The sequence below is a fragment of the Lepidochelys kempii genome, chromosome 2 (genome assembly GCF_965140265.1).
Source record: "Lepidochelys kempii isolate rLepKem1 chromosome 2, rLepKem1.hap2, whole genome shotgun sequence".
Classification (NCBI taxonomy): domain Eukaryota; kingdom Metazoa; phylum Chordata; order Testudines; family Cheloniidae; genus Lepidochelys; species Lepidochelys kempii.
Window position 1 is genome coordinate 104,143,822 of NC_133257.1, and position 26,243 is coordinate 104,170,064.

Sequence of the window (26,243 nt, forward strand, 5' to 3'; positions counted from 1 at the left end):
GAAGAAGGTTACACTGGTGCAATGGGTTTTCTCCATCTCTAATTATTTATTCTGTTAATCTTATATTTTAACTGTTGTATCAATCTAATCTCCCTCTTCCTATTAAAACTCAAAATCCTTCTTCAAGCTGTGGTCCACAGATCTGATACTTCAGTCTGCTTGCAGCTTAGGGGCAGAACTCAACCTGTCAGTCACTGATGGCAGGGGAATGCCTTTGCCTCATCAAGTTCCCTCCAGGTTTTTTTGCCCCCATAGTGGCTGTTAGGGTGTCAAAGGCACCATCTTTCCAGATGTGGGCTAGGTAGCCTATGACCAAGCCATCAGTTCCGTCTGTGTTGATTCAGAAGAAAAAGGTGAGGGAAAAGAGGGTCACTGTGAACAGTGCTAGATCCGGTGGGTCAGACTTATCAGTTCTGTCCAATTTGGATACATACTCTGCAGTTCTGACTGAAACCTAAATCAGTTTTGCATTCAGTTTCATAGTCCAGGGTTACAGAGCTAAGCCTCTCTGGATTCGGTAATGCTTAAGTCTGTAAGGCTAGCACCATTGTCTGTTCCAACTTCCAGGCTGTTGTCAGATCCAAAAAAGACTATTATTGTGACAGATTATGTTCATCGTTCAGTATCTGTGTGTTCATCTGATCTGAAAGAGAGACCCTTGGAGGAGAGGAAGAGAAAGGCTCTAAGTGTTCTGAGAGCTATATCCCTTTCTCTTGGAAAGAGTAGTAAAACAGAAGATATTGTGAGTCTTTCTGCAGATCCATCTTTAGCTCCTTCTAAGACACCAGGCGGATCCTTCTCACCTTTTATGTCGCCTCATTCTCCGGTGCTATTACTATCTCCAGTGAGATCCATGGCAGTTTTGAGACCTTCAGTTAGAAGAGTACAAAGGAAGAGTTAAAAATTCAGAACCATCCACATTTGTCACCTAAGTCTGGATTTTTTCTGTCTTCAGGACAGTTTGTGCCCCTTCCTGGGGGTATATTCTTGGATTCCAATTATTGCAGAGACTGGAAGTCCTGGGCTCTGTGGGATTACTGGGCTCCAACACAGGAGTTTCTGAATCATCCAGCTTGTGGATGCAGAAGTGATGTTCTGACTGTTAAAAATCCAGCAGCTGAGGAATCTTCGGATCTGATTCCATCAGATTCATCTACAACTCAGTCAGTGGTGCCTTATGCTTTGTCTGAAGAAGAGGATGAGAAGTTTGCTCCCCTTTTTGAGCAAGGTCAGTTTGATTCAGACTTAGATCCTGAGATGTCGCCTGGTGAGCATGAGGGTGTTGCTTCTACATTATCTCCTCCTCAGGAGGCTTTGCAATTCCATGAATTAGTGGGTCACATTGCATCCACTTTGAACTTACCTTTGGTTACTGTGAAAGAGTCATCACATCCTGCATTTGACATTCATGGCGCTCCTTCCAGGAATTAGGATGCTGTTACCCATATTGGATGGTCTTTTGAAACCCGCTACAGCTGTTTTGGCCAGCTCTGCTTCTTGCCAACCTAGCTCTAAGAAAGTGGACAAACTCTGTCAGATACCTCATGAGGGGTTTGCAGATTTTCATGCTCACTTCATGCCAGCTTCTTTGGTGGTTGCAACTAGTAATAAGTTCAGGTCTGGTCAAGCCCATTTGGCTCCTGTGTCTAGAAAGGGGAAGAAGATGGATACCCTCGGGAGAAAAGGTATTCTCGTCTTCTCTTGGGATTAAGATAGCTAATTTACTAGGCAGTGATGGCCCATTACCAATTCCATCTGTGGGAGAAGATGGCTTTGTTTATACATGAGTTACCGGTTGATAAGAGGCTATGTTGCTCAAACTTGATTAACCTAGCGCTGGATCTTCATATGTCTTTGACTTACAGAAGAGGTCAGTTATTGCAAGATCAGTCCTCCGTCCAGGACCAGACAAGTTTAAAATGAATACTTGGATGAAGTGATTATTGCTCCCATGGACCCAGAAGAGAAGTCAACAAATAGAACAAATTCTTCAGTCCATACTACTTTGTTTTACTACTATGTTAAACCAAAGAAACATAGCCTTGAGTCGCCATAACTCTGGAGGACTTAATTGTGTTTATATGAGTGTCCAAGCAAATAGGTTGTCTGTATAGTATATTGTTGTTGACAGGGTCAAAAAGAGGATGTTTTGTACAAATACCAACATTAAAAGCTTCCTGAGGACACCAACCATATTCCAATCCTGCAAGTTCATAGAACAGTACCTTGGAACCTCATTCTGCTCCTTACTACACTCCTCAGATTGAGCCCTTGCAGCAGATATCAATATATTTCATAGCACTTAAAGTAGTCCTCCTGGTGGCTATTGTCTCCAATCAGATTTTTTTTTTTTTTGAAGGTGGGAGCTTTCTCTAATGAGACCCAGTTTATATCTTTAATTCAGACAGGTAGTCCTCACAACTGTCATAGCATTCACTCCCTAAATAAGTTCAAGAAATCTTCCTCCTTCAGGCAAGCATCAAAGTTGAAGAGCACTGACAGTGCCAGGGCAGAGTAGTCATGTCTCCTGTATTGAAATCTGCTAGATGGCCATTAGTTCACCTAATTCTATATGTTGGTCATCTAATCTTAGCTAATGCCATGTCCTTTGTTTTGACAAAAGTCTTCTCCACCCATAAAGGAAGATGAAAGAGATATTTATATGTAAAGTACTACTTTTTGGATGCCTACATTTAAAGGATGATCCTACTTTCCACATTGCTATGTAAGTCCCATTGTAATAGATCTGTGGATCTTGGCATGAAGAATACGAAAATGTATCTGTGGCTGCCTGAACATTTCCTATCTTCAAAAATTAAGTTCCGCAGATTGGGCCCACCCTGGAGACAAATGGATCCTCCAGAATAGAGAGAGAAATTGACATCCAAGGATTTGTGTATGTTGTCATTAGGAGGTGAAGTTTACCAGGCTGCAGTAGGAAGAATTGTTGTGATTTTTGCCTCAAAATATTTTTAATACAATCTTAGAATTTAAGAAAGTAAACCTGGAAATTCTCAAATGGAGGAAATTTCAGTAGACAGGGCATTCATCTGTTGCCAATTACTGACTGGTCTGGTTCTGCCCTCAAGCTGCAAGCAGACTGGATTAGCTATTTTGATGGATCTGTGGACCTTATTACTTGAAGAAAGGAAATTTTCAGGTAACTATAGATAGATTTTCCTGTTAGATTTTAAATGTGTACTTTGACTATGTAAGAGTGTACATATGAATATTAAGAATTATAAAACTACCTAAGGTTGCTATCTCGTCACTGGAGTTACAAAGGAAATGGTGAAAAAAATAAAAAGTTACTCATAAAAGATAAGTAACATGATCATAATGAATAGAGCAACTCCTTTTCTTTTTGATGCGTAATAGTAATTTTAATTCACCTGTGACTATGTACTTAGGTCCTTTATTCTGTAAACTGATCCACGTGGGCATACACCTATGCTGCTGTAGAGCCCCATTGACTTCAGTGGGACTCTGTATGAGCATAAATCAAATCCCATTCAGGGTATCAAAACAAGTCTTATGATGTGAGTCTAAAGGAGCTCAACTTATTCAGCTTATCGAAAGGAAGATTTAGAGGTGACTTGATCCCTGTGTCTAGGTACTTACACATGGAAAAGTATCTGATAGTGGGGGGCTTTTCAGTCTTGCTGACAAAGGCAAAACAAGATCCAAAGGCTGGAAGTTGAAGTTAGACAAATTCTATCTTGAAATAGGTACAGTTTCCTAGCAGTGAGCATAATTAAACACTGAAACAGCATAGCAGGGAAGGTGGTGGACTCTCATCATCTCTTACAGTCTTTAGAATGAGAATAGATATCATTCTAAAATATATGCTTTAAATCCATTTTCTGGAGGAAATTTTGCACACGTGTGTTGGGATGGGATTGGGATGGATGGTGGTTCCATCTGGCCTTGAAATTTGTGAATCTATTAATTCCCCTGTTCATCCCCCTTTTTTCATGGGCTACAGGGAAAACAGGATTGCCTGCATTGTCCTCAGCATGCTCATTACACTTGCAGCTCTGCATTAAGACAGTAACTATGATAAAATCTCATGCTTCAGGGCTGCAGTCAGTTGTCTCCGGGGTTCGGAAGAATATTCCATCCTCACTACCTAGATGCATTCTGATGCTTCCTCTGAAACATCAGAGATCTGCCGAAGCTAAAGATGAGGCACCTGACAGGGTTCACTAGTGTTCTGAGATGGTAGAGAGAATAATCTTTCTTAGGTGCCTGACTAGGGTGTGTTTTATGCACAGGATCAAACTGCCAGATTTGGGATCAACAAGGACTTTCTCAAGTCAGTTTGGCAGGGACCTTCAGGGTTTTTTTGCCTTCTTCTGTAGCATGCTAGGATCATCATAGCGGTATCTAGGTGAAATGTAATCACCTGTCATATACAGGAGTACAGACTAGATGATCTATTGGTCCCTTCTGGCCATAAAATCTATGAAATATATCACTTGACTATTTAAGGAAGATGGCCTCTCTTACATACATATAAAAATCCATATACAATGAATACTATTGTAGAATGGCTGGCCTGAGGGTACAGGAGAGTTATTTGACAAGCTTTTATTCTTGCTTTTATTCGTGTGTGATCTGGCATCATCCTGAAATCTCTAGTTATAAACTTGGGTGGTAGGGAATTGTTGATTTACATATTGTTCATGTTTTTAACAGGAAGACAGCGATCCAACTGTTCATGAAAGCCTCAGCATAGAAAATACACTATGGGCAAGCACTGTTGTTGCTTCAGGTGAGCAATGATGCATGCTGTCAAAGTTTATGATGTACTTAAGCGCCTCAGTGACAATATATACTATTTTACAAAGTAACTTATTAATGTCTTTCAAAACTCTTCATGATGTGTCTATTGTTCCCGAGTCTCACTTTCTAACTTTATATCCAAATACATCTTCCTGCTACTAACTCTTTACTTATTGTCTTTCTTTCTTATCTTTAACAATATCCCGTACTGTGGGTTTGTTGTTTGACTTGTGCTGTCCTTTGCACAGTACCTTAAATGCTCACCTGTTACTTTCTTTAATTGAAACTTCCTGTGTAATTCTTTCCCTTTAGCTCAATGTAGTCTCTTACTGAAGTGTGTGTGTGATGACATTTTGTGTGTATTATAACTTATTGTAAATTTCTGAGACTACACCCTGAAGGAAAATTCAGTTAAAGTGCAGTACTAAAGGTAGTGGACACTGAGCGCTGAATAAAAACAGATGTTTCCAATCCTCACTAAATTTCAGGTTCCTTACTTGCATATATTGTAAAGGATGCTCCATAAGATGAAATGGTATATTAATTAATAATCAGAGAAATGTAGAACATTCTCTGCATAAGAGTTTTTATTTAATCGTACAATACCTAGACACTGTGTTGTACTGATACTAATATGTTTTTAAAAACCCTGCAAACATGAAATCTAGTCAGTTTTTTTTTAAGTTTAAAGTAATTTTGGATAATTCATTTGAGGGCCATGAGTCCCCATACCATTTTTTGTGGTTATACAATCAAATTTTCCTTTAAAAAATGTTTTTCCACTCTCCCATTTGTTGTGCCTACACTGACCAAACAATGATAGAAACTATTTCACCGTACATGCACACGTGAGCACACACCCCTATCCCCAAAAGTTTAGTGTGTATTACCTTTCAGGAATGTTGAAATTTAAAAAAAACTATGAGAAACCTAAGTCTTTTAAAAATATAGAGATTCAGAGTGAAAGTAGGTAGAAGACAGTCTGTCATTGTTTGAATGCCAGCATACCATCTTCATTTCTTTTGATGTTGAGTATCTAAAATGAACACAGAAAACTGGTTTTGTAATTATAGGTGTGGCTGGTAGCATGCCCTGTTATTAAGGTTGCCTGACACTTCCCATTATAAAACCCTGTTTCTGTTGCTCCTGATGGTACCAAACTTGAATTGTTTGGGCTGAAATGTTCCATACTTGGTTTCTGCTTCAGGCAGAATTTTTTGGGGAAAATTTCAGCTGAAACAGTTTCACTATTTCCAAGAACAAGGCTCGAGAAAAATACATTGTTTTGCCCATTTGGAAAAAAAAAAAAAACTGGTGACCTTTTCACTGACCTGTTGTATCATCCCAATTGTTTCAAGCAGGGAAAACAATTGGGGGAGGGGCTTTGTGTCAGGATTGTGCCTTTTGTCTACCCAGTGAAAATCCATACAATTATAGCCATTCAGGCTTTATTTCAGCTTTTTGTATGTATGTACCTTTTTAATAAACTATTCTAATGTTACGTATGAAAATATTTTGATGGGCACAGACAATCTGGATTATTCACACCTTATCTACTGTGCATCGAATCCCTTATACACATACATTAGACTTCTGTTACTGATCCTCCACACTATTGATTTGTGGTCTTTCTCCTCTAAAAATTATCAGGACAGCAGCAACCAGAGCTGAAGGTTTCTGAGGTATTCCCCACATAATTCCCTAAACACTCTTTCCTGGCCTGACCTTGACCCTCCTAATGACCCTGCCCAGTATCAGCAGCATGTATCCGCAAGATATATACCGTGTGTGTGTGTATATGTCAATGTAAACCATTTCTGATGGCATCCTATGTATATTTAAATAGATTTGTACTTTTTATGTGTGCTCACGTATATCAAGTGTGTGGTTACTTTAATATACTGAGTGGAGATTTTAGAAGGGATTTTTTTTTCTGTTAGTGTTGTATTACTTTTGCTTCTACTGGATATTTTGCCTCTAGATCCCAAATCATGTACAGCTTAACTGAATTTTCAGTCTGCTTCCTTAGGGGTAGAGATCCCATGAAAATGGGAATGAATGCAAAGTCTTAAGAATAAGTGCAGAAGAAGATTGTGAATGTGACCAGGGCCTTCACAATTAAAGGTTTTGAAAACTAGTTGGGCCATTTTAAATTTAATCACTCACTTTCAAAATCATTTATCTTTTACTGTGTTTTATTATTGTATTTACTGAGATATCTTGTCATTTCCTTTTAAAAAGAGAACAATTTAAAAATGAAAAAATTGTAATAAAAAGCCCATTGTATGAGCTATTAAGTAAACAGAGCAGGCTAGGTATAATATGATCAGGATAGCTGAAACTGTGAACCAATATAGTGCTGTATTCTGAAAGAACTGTAATCATTGAGAAAGACTGGCTGAGAGACTTAATGAAAGGGAATTACACTAATGGAGTTTTGTGGTCACTAGGGCATGTATCACTCTTGCGAAGTCATCACAGATAAAAAATAGGGGTGCAGTCTGTGTAATTGCACAACTGGAAAAGGACTTTCATACCAGATCCGACACCTGAATGACTAGCCTATTTCTCTGCATGTCTGTCTATGTACTTAACCCCCAGTGCTACAATATCTGAGTGCCTTCAGAGTGTTAAAAAGAAAGTTACAAATCGGTTAGTCTTTTCTTCTTTTTTGTCTGTGTAAATTGAATGGTTGTTTAGAAAAAGTGTGTGGTATGTCCGTGAGCTACTGAGGAGAGAAACAAAGTTGAAGAGATGAGTTGCTCATTAAGTTTTGAATGCCGGGAGGTTAGTGGTCATTCTTATTTGTACAGGCAATATGTTCCACAGTCTAGTGCCAGCTCCTGTGGAAGTTTGTCTCCTTCACTTACAAGTTTGTCTCCTTCACTTCACCAACCCTATTGGTTGTCAGTTGTTTAATTCCAGTGGAATGCAACTATTATTGGAGGCCCAGGGTAGAAGGCCATCTCTCGGATAGCTTGGACAATCCCATGGGGGGCTTTGAATATCTATTCAGAGACCCTAAACTGAACTCTTCTCACTGGGGAGCCAGTGCAGAGTACAACACCAGTGATATGTGCTTATCTCAATCTGTATTACTTAGCAAGTGGCTGCTGCACTTTTCCCAGCTATGGATTATCCATAGTTCTGTGCAGGAATATTTTTGAGGATGGTTGAAGAGACTAGGGATGGCATTTCTTTTGTGAAATTTTAGTGAGTAGATATTCTGGTCTGATTAACTTGTAATAGGGTTTGCCATCTTGTATGTATGAGAGGATGGGGGGAAATATCCTTCTATTTTTGTTCTGTATCTATGTTTATAGTGTGCTTTTAATTTGACAGGGGCATGTAGAGCTCAGGATAGCCATTCTTTGTGTGTGTACTTAAATCTAAATAAACAACAGTAAATCATATGTGGATCACACGTAGACTGTCCAGGGAACGCTCATGGTTAGAACAAATTACAAGATTCTTAACTCTACTTGATACCTCAGTGTGTGTCCCCGTAGGATCCTATAGGAGATATTTTACCAAGAGACAGCTGTGATCCTAAACTTTAGAAAAGCTCATTTGAAAAAACTGAGGATGCTACTAAAAGTCCCTAAAGTAAAAAAATTAGGATATTAAAATACTTAAACATATCACAGTAGAGTTGCAGATGTTATGAATATCTGTAGACAAAAAGGACCAGGAGAAAACACGCTTTAAATGACAATGTTCAAGAAATTATTCAAACACAACGGATATCTTTCAGAAAATGGAAAACCACCCCTAGAAAGCCCAGTTAAAAGGAGCATAAACTATAGTAGTAAAGTGAAAGATAATAATTAGGATAGCAAAGAGAGAATTTGGAGAGCAAATAAATTGCCAAGAACAGATATGAGGAAATTCTTTCAGTTTGTCAGAAGCAAGAATACTATAAGATAATCAGATCAAAGACGACCAGGAAGTAAAGGGAATTATTAAGGAGGATAAGGACATTGCAAAGATGTTAAATGATTTCTTGATATCATTTTTCACCAAAGAAAATATTGGAAGCTACCTACTTCAGGTCTAATAATGCTGAAGTACAGTCAGACTGAGGAAATGCTGGAACAAATGAGTACATTAAGGTGCAACAAGTCACCAGGACTGTGTAGTATTCATCCAAGAGTTCTGAAGAATCTTGAGAACTAAGTCTACTTAAGCTGAACTGTTAACAAAAACATGTAATAGCTCATTAAAATAGTTTGTATACCACTGGACTTGAGGTTAATGAATCTCTCACCACCTCTCCAAATGGTCTCATGAAGTTAATGAAGGGGGAGAACAGTGTAGACTCCTGTGAGACCTTCAGATGGACTTCAGGTCCCATTAGAAAGGTGAATGATTTCTGAATGATTTCACCTAGAAATGGATGATTAGAGAGACAAGTGATAGTTGAAGTGTACTACATCAAGTGTTGGCTTTTTCATGATTGATCATACTATACTATTTTCTAGGGTGATCTCTTCTCTAAAAGAGGCATTCAGAACGTATATTAGCCTGGGCACAATTGTTCTGCACCAACCTTTCCCAGCCAGGAGGGGCAAGAATCTGTTTAGCAGGTGGGGACTAAAATACTTTAAAGAGCTTCTAGATCTTCAGAGGGTATCATGAGGTCAAATTCTGTCATAAGGGGCAGGAGATTATGGGCTGTGCGCTTTTAGAGATTTCTACTGGGGCAGAGCCCTCTTATATTTGGTTGATATTTGCTGTGAAGTAAAATGAGTTGTTTGTCAGTGGTTGGTTCTTGGGTCCATGTTTTGATATTGCAAGTCAGATTTATTTATTAGTTCACTATACAGATTTTTTGGTCATGAATATGAAGCTGGGATGACCATAGAGTAGGAGTTTCTCCTCTCTTCCTTTATTGCAATGGCATAGTCCTCTAGGAATGTTTTTAGACTGCTGATGGATGGGTTTTGCACCATTGGCATGCTAGTCTTCTGCCTATGAACTTCACCTGCTAATTTTTGTCAGTTTAAACATAAAAATATCATACTAAAGCAATATTAAAATATAAAGGACCTTCCTCCCTTGTACTTGCCAATCACATGATATATGGGGCTTCAGCATTATTAAAAGGATCTACGAAGTTTGGCTTGGGGAAAATCCACCAATTGCTCCTATTGAAAATGCTCTTGAATACGGCCAGTACTTAATTTGTGCCAGGGCTTGCCAGGGCTGAGCCCCGGCACCTCTAGGCTTGACAGTTCATAGCCCCAGCACCTCTGGGCTTGCTGCATCAGCTATGAATGTAAAAAGGTTGCTTGAGCCTTGGCACCTCTTTCTTTACAAATTAAGCACTGAGTACGGCAGTACCAAGAACCTAACTTGCAGGAAACCTTAACCCTTTTTCGTGAGCATGAGTGTTAAGGCGTAAGGTTCTTCAGAATGTTCATCCAGCTTTTTCTTTCATTTTATTATTGCTAAACATTTATGTTATGATAGTGCCCAAAGACCCAAACAAAGGATTCAGGGCTCCATTATGCTGGGTACTCCATAAACATAGATACAGTCCTCCTCAGAAAACTTGCAATTTAAAACAGACAAGCAAACAAAGATTTCGGAACAGTGAATAACACAAGCTCTGATGATCTTAGTGATATTTGGCACAGTTTTGATTTTTTTATCTTTTTAATTTTTTTGTCAATTTTACACTTTCATCTGGTCATACAGTTGTCAAGAGAGTCAAGTTGTTATGGTTTAAATGCTGTCTGATAGTTTTTCTGATTTATATTCCTTAGCAGAGCTGCACTTTCAAGAACATGTTAAAGGCACTCTTGGTCACTGATATATTGACATGCAGTGGCTGACCTTAAAAGTTCAGTTTTCCTCAGTTACTGTACACTAGTATCTAAGATACCACTGTTGTTTGCTAACTTATTTGCAGTATTGCAAAGTGCCTGTCAAGATACAAAAAAGAAGGCCTAGCCTTTGCTTTGAAAAACTTGTACACTAGAAAGACGAGACAGAATACAAGGAGGTTTGTAGCTTTGCAGATAGCTTATAAAGTGTTGTTCTACTTTGAAAAGTGACTGTAAATACCACACCTTCTTTCTTAACAGCTTTCCTTCGTTATGTGTTCAGAGTTGTATAAGCTTAGCGACTTAATTAGCAGTAGAAACATTCTGAAAGCTGCTCGACTGATACTGCTAAAATAGAGGATGCTGAATTCAAAAACACAAAGGGGTAAGAAGAGGAAGAGACAGAGACCAGGATTATGCCACAGACCTATATCAGGATAACTACATCATTCAGGGGTGTGAAAAATCCACACCCCTGAGCAACACAGTATCCCTACCTACCTAATCCCCTGAGTAGACAGCGCTATGTTGACAGGAGACCTTCTCCCACCGACATAACTACTGCCTCTCTGGGAGGTGGATTAACTATACTGAATGGAGAAGCTACAGCTATACTGCCTTAGCGCTGTATGTGAAAGCAAACCCAGAGGAAAGTTCTGGTTACAACCCTGCTGAGAGCATAGGTTAAACATTATGGGGTTGTACAAGTGTAATTCAGGGCATAATTGGACCTGCCGAACCTTTGTAACTGGGAATGATACGTAAAAAGAAAATAATCTAACATGACATTTTGGTTTGCAGTGCTGCCACTTAGAAAAGAGTTTTAACAGTACTTGTAAACTGAGAACATTTGGTATGGAAGTCATTGATCCTTACAATGCCATGTTGAGAGTCATCTTTCAGAACAGATCCACTCTTTCAAGACTAGCTAGACCTTTGATACAGATTTAGATGGTAATTTGCTGGGAGCACATACCCAGGAATGGGATTCTGTTATGATTAACTTCCAAGTTGGACTTCCAAGATTAACTTCTATGATTAAGACCAAGAATTACAGGAGAGTATTTTGTTTTGGAGCTTCTAAAGTGTGTTGGGATTCTGCGTTATGAGAGGTGTCCATGCAGTATATGAATGTAACATAAATATACCTTTGTATGGAGAAAGCTATTGAAAAATTGATTGTCTTGTACATATATAAGATGTCATTTTCACTCTGTACATGATTTATATATTAGCTTCAATTTCTTATTTTATGATTTATTAATGCTAGCCTGTAAAGAATGTGTAGAAAACACTTTCTGCATTAGTCCTGGAAGTCATGGATCATGTAAAATTTTGGGCCTTTGCATTTTGAGCTGTTTACTGTAATACTGATCTATATCTACCCTAATTTAAAACTGGTAAGTTGCTTGCTGGTTATTTTTCCTTGCTTCTCAGACAGATTGTGTCTAGTAAGATTAATTATTGTCAATTCTTTTTCTTCCCGTGATGACTCTAGAAATGTTTGGAGTATGTTTAAGTTTATAAGTGGCCTTGTTCTGCCATCATGTGCATCTAATATTAATGGCACATTCATCTCTTGAATGAAGTAGATATAATGAATTAGTAAAAGAAGAAGGAAATATTGATCTGATTCAGGATTTTACTTCAAGGATAAGAGAGCGAGAATTTAACTGCTATTTGAAAAGTAAAAATACATTTGAGAAGTTTCTCATAACTACAAATTTGGTGAATTTTTTTCTTTTGCTATTTTAAAAAATAAAAGCTTATTGCTTTTGATGATGATTTTAGATATATATTTTCATTTGTTTTAAAATAATATGTATAACCTGTTGCTTGAGACGTGATATACTATAGTGATAAGAAATGCAGATTATCTAATAAGTAGTAGCATTAAAGTACGATTAATCCCTTATTCTGCTGAATTTATAGACCTCTGTACTCAAAGAAAAGAGTAAATATTTTTAGGTGGTCATTAATAATTACTGGCAATGAATGTGGATACAAGATTTTTACCCACATTTTAATTTTCAGCTGCCTCCTGCTTTCCCACTCATTTAATTCAAGCCACCCTTACCGTTGACCTTTTAACATGAATACATTCTTTCAAATGTGCATTGTCTTCCATGGTGCAAGCACAGTCACATCAGTCCCTACTTGTGGTCCTGATTAAGTCATTTTAAAAATATCAAAATAAAAAATTAAAAATATCTTGCCTTCATTAACCTGTGAGATGAAGGTTTGTAGGTCCCACACTTAAATTTTCTTATAAGCCATAGGGTAAGCCTCCACAGCAGGCAAGGCATTTAAAAAAAAAAAGAGGGACAAATCAAATATCATTGAAATGCAATTAATTTAATATTTTACGGTCACAAAAAATTGCAATGCTCAGGAAAATGAAAGACAAGTGTTCAATATTCTACCAGAAATAGTGATAAAAGTGTGGTGATAATGTTTTTAAATTTTCCTTAATAGCTAACCAACATGTTCAGCAATGCTGAAACCTGATTTTCTGTCATGTTCTAAGTAAAAACTGACTGATGGAAGGTAAGAGGAACTCAAAGAACTCCTATATAGGTTTTTGCCTCTTAAAAATATAAGACAGTAATTTACTTGTGGTGTTCTGGTGATATAAATAAATGTGAGAGCTAATCTTTACCAGTTTGTAAGTGACAGCAGAGCTTGCACTGATTTTAGGTACTGAACTGCACATATTCAGTAATATTAGAGACAAGGTAATACTAACTCACCAACTTTGTCTCTATAATACCCTGGGACCAACATGGCTACAGCAGCACTGTAAGCAAGATATTCAGGAATGTTGAATGAACTCAGAATTCACTGTGAGGGGCTATCAGTGGGTCTATATAACATAGTGTGTGCTCCGTTTTTTAATGTTTTGTTTAAAAAGGTTTTAAGATCAAATGTATTTTTAACAATTAAAGATTTAGAGTGTGTTATTACTTTCACTGACATAAGTGAAAGAGTATAATCACTTTTGTGGATGTTCATGAAATGCTGTTACCATGCTCTGTGATGTCAATGGAATGGCATTTACCAGTTCATCATCTGCTGTGATTTACATAAACATAATAAGGTAAATTTAGACAAAGCTTGTCATATAGTCCATCAAAAATTGTTAGCTTTTTAATGCTAGGAAGCTTTTGTTATAATGGCTAAAATGAAAAAGTGTGTGATGATATTATACATGTAGAAAGACTTGTGCTTATATAATGTTTTTGCTTATAAAAGTGGCTTGTTTATAGGATTGTAACTACTTGTAGGTTTTTAATTCTATTATTTTACTCTTCATCTACCCATTTGGTAAAACATTCATAATCAACCCTTTTTCTTTTTCCCAGGAACAGTAATTGGTGTTGTCATATATAGTGGAAAAGAGACTCGAAGTGTAATGAACACATCCAATCCAAAGAACAAGGTAGGCTGACATAACTAGAATGACTGCTTGTTAAACACATTTTACTAACTTTTTTTATATTTTTTTTCTTTCTGAAGTACTAAATTAGAAAATAAAACATCAGTTCACTAAGTTTATAAGTAAATACCATTCTGTATTGCAGCAAACTGAGTTTTTTAAACTAGCTTAATGTTAAATTTATTTGTGTAGCAGATGAGTTCTTTCTACTGGATGTGTCTTAATTATGTATATTATAAATTGCTCTGTCTCATTTCAGAAATACATCTTAAAATGACTAGTTAAAAATGAAATTATAGTGGTCTGAAAACAAAGCAAGAGTAATGTATGCCTGCAGTATAGCTTTAGACCCTGATTCTACAAATTCCTCTGTGCACCTACCCTTGAGCTTGCACAGAGCCCCCTTGACTTCACGTCAGCACACTGATTCAGTGGGGCTATGTGTGAGGAAAGAAGTCCACCACATAGAAGTAGTTGCAGGATTAGGTTTGTGTACACTGCAGTCTAGGAAAAATGCAGAACTAATCTAACATTAGAACGGGATTGGTTAGTTACACTTAGGTAAGTTTTTGTTTTGTGCATGACAGAAGGTTCTCCCTCATAAGATCACTTGACATCTTTGGAAGCAGAGGAGTTGAGTGTTGTGTGCATGGGCATGTGCGTGGTCTTCAAGTGCACATTTACTGTGTGATGGTATAAATTCTTGTCTGCTGTGAGGTGGAATGGAGTAATTTTTTAAATTGTTGAATGCCAGGTTATTTTATTTATTATTCCAACAAAATCATAACAAGACTCTTAAACCTAATTCCTTGGCAGTGTTTTAATTAACTTTCTCTCACCAATTCATAGAATCATAGAATATCAGGGTCAGAAGGGACTTCGGGAGGTCATCTAGTCCAACCCCCTGCTCAAAGCAGGACCAATTCCCAACTAAATCATCCCAGCCAGGACTTTGTCAAGCCTGACCTTAAAAATCTCTAAGGAAGGAGATTCCACCACCTCCCTAGGTAGCCCATTCCAGTGCTTCACCACCCTCCTAGTGAAAAAGTTTTTCCTAATATCCAGCCTAAATCTCCCCCAATGCAGCTTGAGACCATTACTCCTTGTTCTGTCATCTGCTACCACTGAGAACAGTCTAGAGCCATCCTCTTTGGAACCCCCTTTCAGGTAGTTGAAAGTCTCTATCAAATCCCCCCTCATTCTTCTCTTCTGCAGACTAAATAATCCCAGTTCCCTCAGCCTCTCCTTATGAGTCATGTGCTCCAGCCCCCTAATCATTTTTGTTGCCCTCCGCTGGACTCTTTCCAATTTTTCCACATACTTCTTGTAGTGTGGAGCCCAAAACTGGACACAGTACTGCAGATGAGGCCTCACCAATGCCAAATAGAGGGGAATGATCACATCCCTGGATCTGCTGGCAGTGCTTCTACTTATACAGCCCAAAATGCCATTAGTCTTCTTGCAACAAGGGCACACTGTTGACTCGTATCCAGCTTCTCGTCCACTGTAACCCCGAGTTCCTTTTCTCCAGAACTACTGCCTAGCCTCTGGGTCCCTAGTCTGTAGCAGTGCATGGGATTCTTCTATCCTAAGTGCAGGACTCTGCACTTGTCCTTGTTGAACCTCATCAGATTTCTTTTGGCCCAATCCTCTAATTTGTCTAGGTCCCTCTGTATCCTATCCCTACCCTCCAGCATATCTACCACTCCTCCCAGTTTAGTGTCATCTGCAAACTTGTTGAGGGTGCAATCCACACCATCCTCCAGATCATTAATGAAGATATTGAACAAAACCAGCCCCAGGACCAACCCTTGGGGCACTCCGCTTGATACCGGCTGCCAACTAGACATGGAGCCATTGATCACTACCCGTTGAGCCCGATGATCTAGGTAGCTTTCTATCCACTGTATTGTCCATTCATCCAGCCCATACTTCTTTAACTTGCTGGCAAGAATACTGTGGGAGACCATATCAAAAGCTTTGCTAAAGTTAAGGACCAACACGTCCACCGCTTTCCCCTCATCCACAGAGCCAGTTATCTCATCATAGAAGGCAGTTAGGTTAGTCAGGCATGACTTGCCCTTGGTGAATCCATGCTGACTGTTCCTGATCACTTTTCTCTCCTCTAAGTGCTTCAGAATTGATTCCTTAAGGACCTACTCCATGATTTTTCCAGGGACTGAGGTGAGGCTGGCTGGCCTGTAGTTCCCCAAATCCTCCTGCTTTCCTTTTTTAAAGATGGGCACTACATTCATGTTGAAGTTTGGAGAAGGTTTTCCTGGGGTTGGTTGGTTGTTGAGTCTTTTCAATTCTTAGCTGCTTATAATAGCTTGATTGTAGAGATAGACAGGATAAGTTGTTGAGTGCTTGCTCTTTAAGCAGGGTAGGTGTATGTGAGTTGTGGGGTCGTGCTCACTGAGAGTTTTTTGTACTCTTCTTCCTGTTTCCATGAAATTATAGGAAAATGCACCTTTTTCAGTCTGGTTTAGTTTCCAAGTTAGTTGCTGTCACTCTTTTGTTGGCCCAGTTGGCCCACAGTTTTCCTTAGGTTCTTCTTCACCTTATGCATGCATATTTTGTCTAATGAACTGGTAACATTTCCAATTGCTTTTGTTGTTCTGGTGGGAGAATCCCAATAACCTTTTAAAGTTGAAGTGTAGCTTTTATTTTTATTCATACAGTTTTCTAAGATGTTCTTCAATTTTACTAGAATCAAACAGGAAATAAAATTTGTTTCTCAAAAAGTCTAAACACCACTTTGTATATGATATTTTAGTTCTCAAAACAGGTTTTTTTAATTAAATAAATTTTATAATTTCTTTAGCCTAAATAGATATTAGAGAAGGCTTTTTTTAATAACAAATTTTGGAGAGATGTGAGGTAGCTAAAGAGAGTTACTTGAGAACTGCCAGTAATAAATTTACTTTTCCATTAAGATAAATATTTTATACTTAAAAGGCTTCTTGTATTAAGAATTAGTAAGGACATTAGATTTAAGAATGGTGCATATAGCAGTTTACCATTTACATAGGAATGATATTAGGAAATTATATTCAAATTTTTACATTTAGTTAACATATTTGCAAGTATGCATTTCACGAATGCATTGGTCATTTTAACATTTAAGTAATAAACAAAAGGTTGAAAATATTTCCAACTGCACATGTTTTTCTTGGAGTTTTAAAGACATAAGCAGGGATTTTTCTTTAAAAAGTTAAGGGTTTGTATAGTGCCACTTTACTCCTAGCTGATAGTTCTGATAACAGAACCTACCCTTTGTACAGTTAGGTCTCTTCCTAAAACATGAATATTTTACATGGGTTTATGCCTAAGGACATAGACATACAGTTGCTAGTCCTTGGGAGACAGAAATAGAAACCCCCTGGAATGTCTTTGATTAGCGTTAATATTTTGTAACATAACTAGCTAAATATACTATGTATTGTTATATTTACAAGTATCCTGGCTATATCTTACCTATAGCTATCTTGTTAACATTCAGTAAAGAGAAAGCAAGTTTGTAATGTTAATGTTAACAAAAATGAGTTATACTAACTCTACTATTATTTTTGCATCAATATTGAGTTCTCCTTTTCACACCTCCCACCAGCTGCTGTGGTTATAGAACCTTACCCGCTCCATTTTTGCCTGAGTTCCTAATTTAGTCTGATAAAAAAAAGTAGTTTAGGATTAGTTAAGGTAAGATACATTTTTCTTGTCCATCCTTTTCAGAATGAAATTCATACTCTCTTTGTTAATCATCTTGTGAGCGCTATTAAGGAAATATTTAGAAGCAAGCTAGACTCCATAGACATGTTCAGATTTTGTTTAAAACTGTTCTCAGTCAAAATACAACATACTATGCAGAAAGACTAAAAATTAGATAATTCACAGATGCTGTGAATTAAGAAAAGCTACATCTACCATAGAAATTCAGGTTAAGAACTTTGCTTTTCCTCATGCATGAGGTCTGCTGTGCCTTGAATCATGGTAACATGGAAAGAAGTAAAGCCATTGTCGGGGGAGGTATCAAGGTGCTGTATCTAGGAGTAATGGTCTTGCGGCAGCACCCACTGGCTTAACTAATAATACCAACTGAATATATAGCTTCTATTATCTATAGAGTTTACAGTTTTGTTCACTGGTTTTTAGCACCCCATTGCCAAAAAAAAAAAAAAAAAAATTCAAGCACCGCTGGTGGGAATCACAGAATCTGACTCTAGAACTGCATATTTCAAATTGGTCATAAAGGCCCAGACCAGCTGACTAATCTGTGTTCTTTTTGCAGCTGTAGAATTCATGGCACCAACTGTTCATAATACTTTTCCTATCTTATTCTTTGCTAGTTTTTGTTGATAGAAAAATATAAATGTTTAACTGCTTATTGTGGTGATAATTCTTTGTAGTTATAATTCTAGCATTTTCTGTCAACAGTGATCATCTAAATGGTTTATAGGTCTTGTAATGGCATACATCAGATATCCAGGTTTCAAAAAGTGTGTTTGCTGCAATAGTAAGACATCCACAATGAGCTAATATGTCCATTTTCTCAGAGCCAACTTGAACATCCCCACCTTCAGCTCTTTGGAATTCAGCTCTTTGTTCTGACAGCCTTTACGCTTGATAGCTTCTAGATAGAAGCTTCTAGTCACAGACAGCTTGAGTTCCTCTCCACAGGTTGTTTGGTCAAAAGAGGCCTTTCGTCAGTGGTAGTTCCTAAATATCCCTATTTTTCAGCAATTGTATATCCTGGTTCAAGATTACATTTTCAATGTTGCCCTTCTCTTGCTATTTGGGATTCTGGTATAGAGACAAGAAATGTTTCCTCCATATATGTGTGGTACTTTGAGCATGAGATTAAGTGCCATCTCATTCTGACTCACTAAGGAAGGAAGTTTTCATTAAGAGAATATCACAAGCAGTTAGATGTTATAGTTCTGTTCCTCTTTTATGGTGACTTAATCTTCTAGGGACATCTCCTTTCCTGGAGAAAAATCTATCAAATATTTGCCCTGAAGGGATGAACTTTGCATTTGGAGATGAAGGAATAACACAAGGACCAGACTTCTGAACCTCTGTCATCATCTCCTTCCCTTACTGTCTTTGTTCTCATCCTTCTTCCTCTCTCCACAGAGGTGTCTAAAGCTTGCAGGATATGGTGACTTTCCTGTCTTTAGGTATCCTTTTTTTCTTGGTTCAAAGAAAGCAGCATAAGTTTTCTAATATTCTAGAACTGAGGAACAATATCTCTTCCAAAATGATGGACTACTGGAATCTGCAAAGGAGTTTTTGGTGCATCCAACCAAAGATCCATAAGTGGCTAGAAAGCCCTGAACAACTGTATTCTTTTTTTCCTGCAATTTCATTCTACGCTCAGTTTCTTAGTAATTTCTGCAGTTGCTGAAAAGGTTAAGAACAACAGGATTTCCAGACAACTTTTCCTTTTTATAGAGACTTCCGTTAACTGAAGCAGTCATAGGAAGACCTGATGTTTTCCAGCATTTCTTGTGAGGATAGCAAGTTATCAGAAATGGCCTGATATTGCTACTCCTAATGGAACAAATTGTTATCAGTGGTCAACCTTTCTCTAGAAGCTGAAAGTCTAGAAGTGAAGTTGTCCATCCTAGAGTGTCAGATGTGCTTTTTACAATGTCTCTAACACTCACCTAGTTTGTTTATTTATTGCAATCATATTTTACAGGTATTTTTGGCTTAAAAGCACTAGTTTATCCAGGAAGTAGAAGCTAAAGTTCTGAATTTGCCCATGTGCTGGTAGATTTAATCAACAAAAAAGACAACCTTGGATATTTTTAAATATACTAGACAAATTGTATGGTTTGGGGTTTAAGGTTGCATGAGCAACCAGATTCTGGCATTTTCAAAAACTGAGTGCTGAAGTCAAAATTTTAAATTGCTTTTTTTTAAAAAAAAAATATGCTTTTGTATTTTCTAGGGTTTTTTAAGAAAAAAGTTTTTTTAAAGTATATTATGTGTAACTGTAACAATTCTTCCATCATGCATGGCATCATGTAAAATTTGAATCCTTGAATCTTCAGTAGTGCAACACAGCTTGAACTATGGGACTAACTGCATTAGTTGCAAACACGAGCAAATTGTTATTTCTGGGAAGAAATGGGTCACAGGAACCATGTGCAGTGTCTGGAAAGTAGTTGATGGGGGAGGCGTGACTGAACTGTTTTCCCTTTCTTCTCCTTCAACCTTTCTGAGAGGCTGTTTGTTCCCAGGGTTCCCAGTTCAATGTGTGCTTTTGCTGCTGCTTTGGCACTGATGGCATGGGCCCAGCCATGAATTAAATGTTCATGTTCACTTATTTTGGCATGTTTCCAAAAAAATTTCTGACCATGCAACCAAGAGAAGGGAAATCAAATCTTCAGCAGTTTACAACTCAGCTAAACCTGAATGGAATTTCATAGAACAAATAAAAGGCACTACTTTTAGCCTGAAAGCTTTCCCACTGCTGAATTTCAAAGGCCTGCTGCAAACATCTGGAGGTATTAGAAATGTATGTCTCAAAATGTAATGAGTGTTTTTTGTAATATAATGTCCATTGCTAGCTCCCCCATAATAATTCCTGAAACCTGGGATGTATAAGGTAATTATTGATGGGTCCTTAACTATTTGCCACTGCTTTAAAACTAACAAGAGAGAAGCAATGAAAGTTTCTAGTAGCTGCTTTCCATTAACAGTATGTTAGATGAAGTCTACTATTCCATCACTAAAAAGGTGATTTATGTGGTTAACCGCAATTAGCACTAATTAAAATTATGTGCATAAATCTTCACTTGATAAAAGAATATGGACCACTGAATGCCTGTTCGCTAGTTTAAATAAGTTACTGTATAGTACATTATTTAATTATAAATTCCAGGCGTTAAAAAAAAGATAGTATTCCAGAAATAACTATTTCAGACTGCATATATCATTGTTACTTAATATTAAAAAACTAATCCTATATGCAAGGCATAGACTGAATAGCCAGCTGATTTACAGTCCATTGCCACATATTCTGGGATGAATCCTACCCACCCCTTCTCACCAGCACCACCTGCAGAATGTAGGAAATGGTAGCAAAGCAATTATTGCTGCAAGCTTATAATGGCAGTATCTCCCAGAACTCCTGCACACCCACTAAACGAGGGAGTTTCATATACCCACTGCATCCTTGCACCCACTGCTAACCTCATTCCACCCCCAATTCCTTTGTGAGCTGAGGACAGAGAACCCACATGGAGAACACACCCTCATAGCATAGAGGAGGTTCGGTTCCCTTCTTGGGACCCCAGAATCCTGTTCTCTGCAGAACAGAACCAAACCAGTTCTGTTGATGTCAGAATCCTCTGAAGATACTGATGGGCATGGGTTGGAGGTAGAAGAGAAGAAGACGCTCCTAAAGAAGTTTAAAGCAGCAGTTCTTCAATATAGGACAGCACATTCTAGAAGTGCCATTTGTACCATACGTGCTGTAATGAATAATGTTACAGTATTTTCTGTCTTACAAAATCTGATTTATTCATCAAAGTACAGCAGAGCCTTTCAGCCTGTAAAATCTTGGAGATATGAAGTACGCTGTCAGACAGACAGATGTGAGCTAAAGCTTTAAAGTTTTGTTTTCTGTTAATTTGCCTTTAAAAAACATATAACGTGCTTCACTTGATACAAAGACAACCCAGATCTTTCAGTTTATTTCAAGAACTCTGTTACACTACTCCAAATGGAAATGTATCATAGGTATTGGCATGCTAATGAGTATGCAAAATATGATTCACATTTACTCCTGGAATTCTCTAGTATTGTCCCACAAAGTAGAATCTGATACTGAAACATTATTTACTACAGGATATATAAAAAAAACCCATTAGTGCTTAGCTGTGATATAGTAATCCTGCCAGGAACAGGTTTAGACAAATCCACATTCAGAATAAGTATGGAGACTAAAAGCAGGCAAGCCTTTCATTACATGTGACTCAGATGCAGAAAATTTCTAGAATCATATTTAGAATCTAAATACAGATTTACACCTTCAGTGAAATGTACAAACATTAGTTCGCACAACCGTCTCGTGAATTAGTAGAATCTTGTCTACATGGTGGGGTAATGTACTCTACAGGGATTGTGATTTCATGAGAACACTAATACGTTGTGCATTAAATGGTTCGTGTAGACCCTGCTGGTGCACACTAAAGGTTCCTTAGTGTGCTTTAATGTAATACTTTTTCTAATAGCTCTACATTAAAGTGCGCAAGCAGGGTCTACACAGACCAATTAATGTGTAACGTCTTAGTGTGCTTTAGATATCACACCCTGTAGAGTGCATTACCCCCACCGTGTAGACAGCTTTGCTTAGACAGAAAGGAAAACTGAGTCAGACAAGTTAAATGCTTACCCAAGACTACACAGTTACCTCAGGATTTCCTGGCTCCCAGTCCAGTGGTGGTTCTCAGACCACTAAGCCATGCTGCTTCTCAAAACAAAGTGAGATAAACAAAGATCTGGCCAATACCCAGAATGATCAAACAATGATTTCATTATTGGTGCTGGTGTCTTCAACTATGGAAAGAAACCTAAAGTCTGAGTGCTTCTGTGTGCACAGGGTTCTTTCATTTCAAAACAATGCAAATAGCTCTTAATCTTAGCAATAATCTTTCTAATGGGAATAGGTAAAAACCCTCAATTATAATGAGCTAAAACTTCAGTTATAGACTGTTTCTTATAACCTAAACCTATAGTTACCAGGAAGATACTTATTTCAAGAAAATAAAAAATTCGTGCAAGAGGTTTAAAAAAATTAATTGTGACAGGTTTGCCATTTTCACGCCATTCATAATAATAAGTTACTCAGAGTAGAAACATCAGGAATGCAATGACAATATAAATTGCTTGAAGCTGTTGTTGCAATCCCTTGGGTATATTGATTTGTGTTTCTAATAAAGAGATGCTTTTAAATGTCTCACTGACAGAGACAGGTAATATGGGCCATTATGTGGATTAAAATGCCAGTTATTATTTGAATCTTAGTAACAGCATTTTTAAATAGTAGTTCAAAATGAAATCAGTGCATATCTGGTGCATAAGTATTTTCCATGTTACATTTTATATCAAATTAAGACATTTGGAGAGAACCTTTTTGTAGTCAAAAGTTGTTCCAAATTTTTAAATAAACATGTAGTGTTTATATTGCTTAAAATGATTAAAAATATAGACACAACATTATGTTTATATGTAACCCTATTTTACCTTGCAGTTTTATCACTGAAGAGGTATAACATTTTACGATTAAAGAACTACTTGTTTAAAATTTTCTGAGTGTAAGTTTCATAAAAGAAACCTCTCTGATGAAGTGGATAATGGGAGTAAATCCACGTGAATTAGTCTCCAGAGAAATTTTTAGAGTATCTGTTGTTAATATGAAAATCATTGTTCCAAAGCCTGATCAACAAAGGATTAAATAGAACAACAAACCTACAATAAAGTAATTCAGTGACACGTAGACGAGCTGCAGTATGGTTTTTAGGATTATGACAATACATGCACCGCCTTCACTTGCATAATCAGCACACTCCGATATTACAGCTGCTAACAATTAAAAGTTGTGTTCCTTCATGTGAAATGTGCACATGAATAGACTTATAATTTCAGGCAGCAATAAAGAGGCAAAGTATTAAATGTTGAAAAAACAATCCTAATTATAACATCTGGGATATATTTCTGTATCATAGTATTGTAAAGAATATCTAAACTAGTGAATTTAATGATAATTTAGATTGTGTTTTAAATAAGCATTTCATTTCGCATTGATAAGAAAGATATTTCATGTTAAATAAACTGTACCCATTGTTTGTCCGAATATTTGTGCGGTAGAGTATAATTACAATAGGTAATTGTGTGTGTAAAATATGTCAATGTGTATCTGTGTAGAGAAGAAATAAAAACTGCTTCAAAGGTATTTAATAATCCTTTGAAATTATATGACCTGTACTTATCAGCTGGTATTCTGCTAAGTCAAAACAGTGAGGTTTAATACGTTAAATATATATAATATGTGACTGCAGCAACTGTCCCAACAGTTCTTTAAAATACATTTACTATTAGAATTCTATATATAATTTTGCAGAGGTCTGAGTGAAGATTCTTGTAGGATTTCCCTAATTTCTCCTTTGCTCTCTTTATAGTTTTCCATTGCCACTCAAAGATCCTATATTTACCATCCCCCAAACAAAAGTCTGTGAATGCTGCCATGTATATTACCCACAAGATTTACTCAAGAGTTATGAGGCACTTTTCTGCCATTAACTGAATGTGCTTCTTCCAGTGCTTGCCTGTCTTTAACAAGTGAGGATGGTCTTGGAAACTCAACAGAGATCCCACTGCATGGCAGGAAATAGTTTGCCATTAGACGGCTGTGTTAAACCATATTTGTGGGGGTGGAGCACAAAACAACTGGTATTGTATTTAAAAATACCGAAACTTCAAATAGTTTGTGAAAGCTCCAATTCTACAAAGATTTATTTGAATACTTATGTGACAGAATGCTGAAGCCTCAAATGTGGCTCAGCACACTGATCACTGTGGCCTTGGCAACATCTGATTGAGGAAATAAGAAGGAATTAGCCAATCAGATGGGGCAGATGTGTGAGATAAGGAGCTAATTAGCCCATCAGCTGACTAGCTTGATAAATGGCAGGAAGGAAGTGTTGATGGGGTTGGACAGGGCTAGCTGTGCCAAGACTGAAGGAAGGGTGATCCCTTTTTTCTCCCAGGGCCTGGATGAACAGGGGCTGGAGGCAATAGGGTCATAAGTATTAAAATTGTTGTATTGTACTATACAGGTGTTGGTGGAGGGAACTTGAATAAATTGTACAGCGTGGACACTAAAAGAAGGGAGTCTGAGCAGTTTCTGTCGAGGGAGAACATACACTCTGTGGCAACTTAATTTAAATAGAAGCATAAATCTTCATGGGATTGGGGCCTTTAGTGTGCATCTTCCTTCTAGAGTAGGGCCATACTGTGGCCAAACTTGCATACTCACATATGATCATCAGGAACTTCTGTACTTCCTGATGCTGGCTACCTGGATTGCCGATAGCAGTGCAGAGAGAAGACCAGGGGCTGCTTCATCCGCCGCCTCCTCTGTGCAAGTGATACAAGGCACCTACCTATATTGTCATGCAAGCGAAAGTACAGTCTATATTAGTGTAGTGTACTTCCTGTTAGGAGTCCAGGGGAACCTGGAAGGTAGGTGGAGTCTGTCAGAATCACAGTCTGTCTTCTGATCTGTAATGCTCCTTGCTTTGGAGCTCATAACAAAGTCACAAATGAGCCCTTAATGACCGGGCATCAGTTTAATTACGGTTTACTTTTGTGTATATCTTCTTAATATTTCAGCAATGTTTAGATGTAGATTTTTTTAAATTGTTTGGGGTCTTTAATGTCATAACTGTAGTATCCCTTTCAAATACTACCGCTCATGAAGTTGTCCAGCTATACCGAAAGAAGGACAGGAGCACTTGATATGGTTTTAATCAAGCTGCAACTTTATTATTAGATATCTAGGACTACCCAGCAGATGAAAGTGTACAGTGCAGGTAACTCAATAATCATTCAATAGCTACCCAAGGGGCTTCTGCCAGCTCCCCTCTTTTTCCATCCAGCGTCCCCCAGCCAACTCATTCCTGGGACCTTACCATCCCTCCCATCCTCAAATGAAGGTTAAGGTGGGCTAAAAGAAAGGGGGGGTTGACTCCCTGCTGTACCAGTCATAGAAGCCCCGAACGCCCCACTCTCTTTCTGCTTCTTTAATAAACACTTCCTTTTTAAGTCTTTTACCAAGTCATTTTTCCAGTTACTGTATACTGTCCCCTATGGAGTACCTGCACTGGACATCTGCCTCACACTTACAAAATGAGTTGTGACATAATAACCTAAATCACCTCCCTACTCACCATAACAAAGCCCTCCCTGAACCCACTGTGAGGAAGTGGGAAAAAAAACACTCCACCTTGGCTAATCTGGTGATGAGGGAAAAAGTTCTTCCCAGCCCGCCTAGAAAGGAGCAGCTAGCATGATGCCCACAGCAAGTCCTGACCAAACCTGGTATTTTGCCACCTCAAGGGGAGGGTGGATGGGTGCTGCTATGCCTGGTTTGGAGAAAAGAGCGTTCTTCCACTGTGCTTTAC

At 37.8% G+C, this 26,243-nt stretch overlaps 1 protein-coding gene across 8 annotated transcripts in view; it reads left to right on the forward strand.

Annotated features, from left to right (window-relative positions):
- ATP9B (ATPase phospholipid transporting 9B (putative)) overlaps positions 1-26,243 on the forward strand; it is a 296,321-nt gene that overhangs the window by 164,699 nt on the left and 105,379 nt on the right. For 7 of the 8 annotated variants that reach the window (XM_073331800.1, XM_073331797.1, XM_073331803.1 and 4 more), the window contains 2 exons: positions 4,699-4,774; positions 13,976-14,052. The exons of the other annotated variant lie outside the window; for it this stretch is intronic. In XM_073331800.1, the coding sequence (XP_073187901.1) occupies positions 4,699-4,774; positions 13,976-14,052 (153 nt within the window). The remainder of the gene's footprint in view (positions 1-4,698; positions 4,775-13,975; positions 14,053-26,243) is intronic. 8 annotated transcript variants of the gene reach the window in all.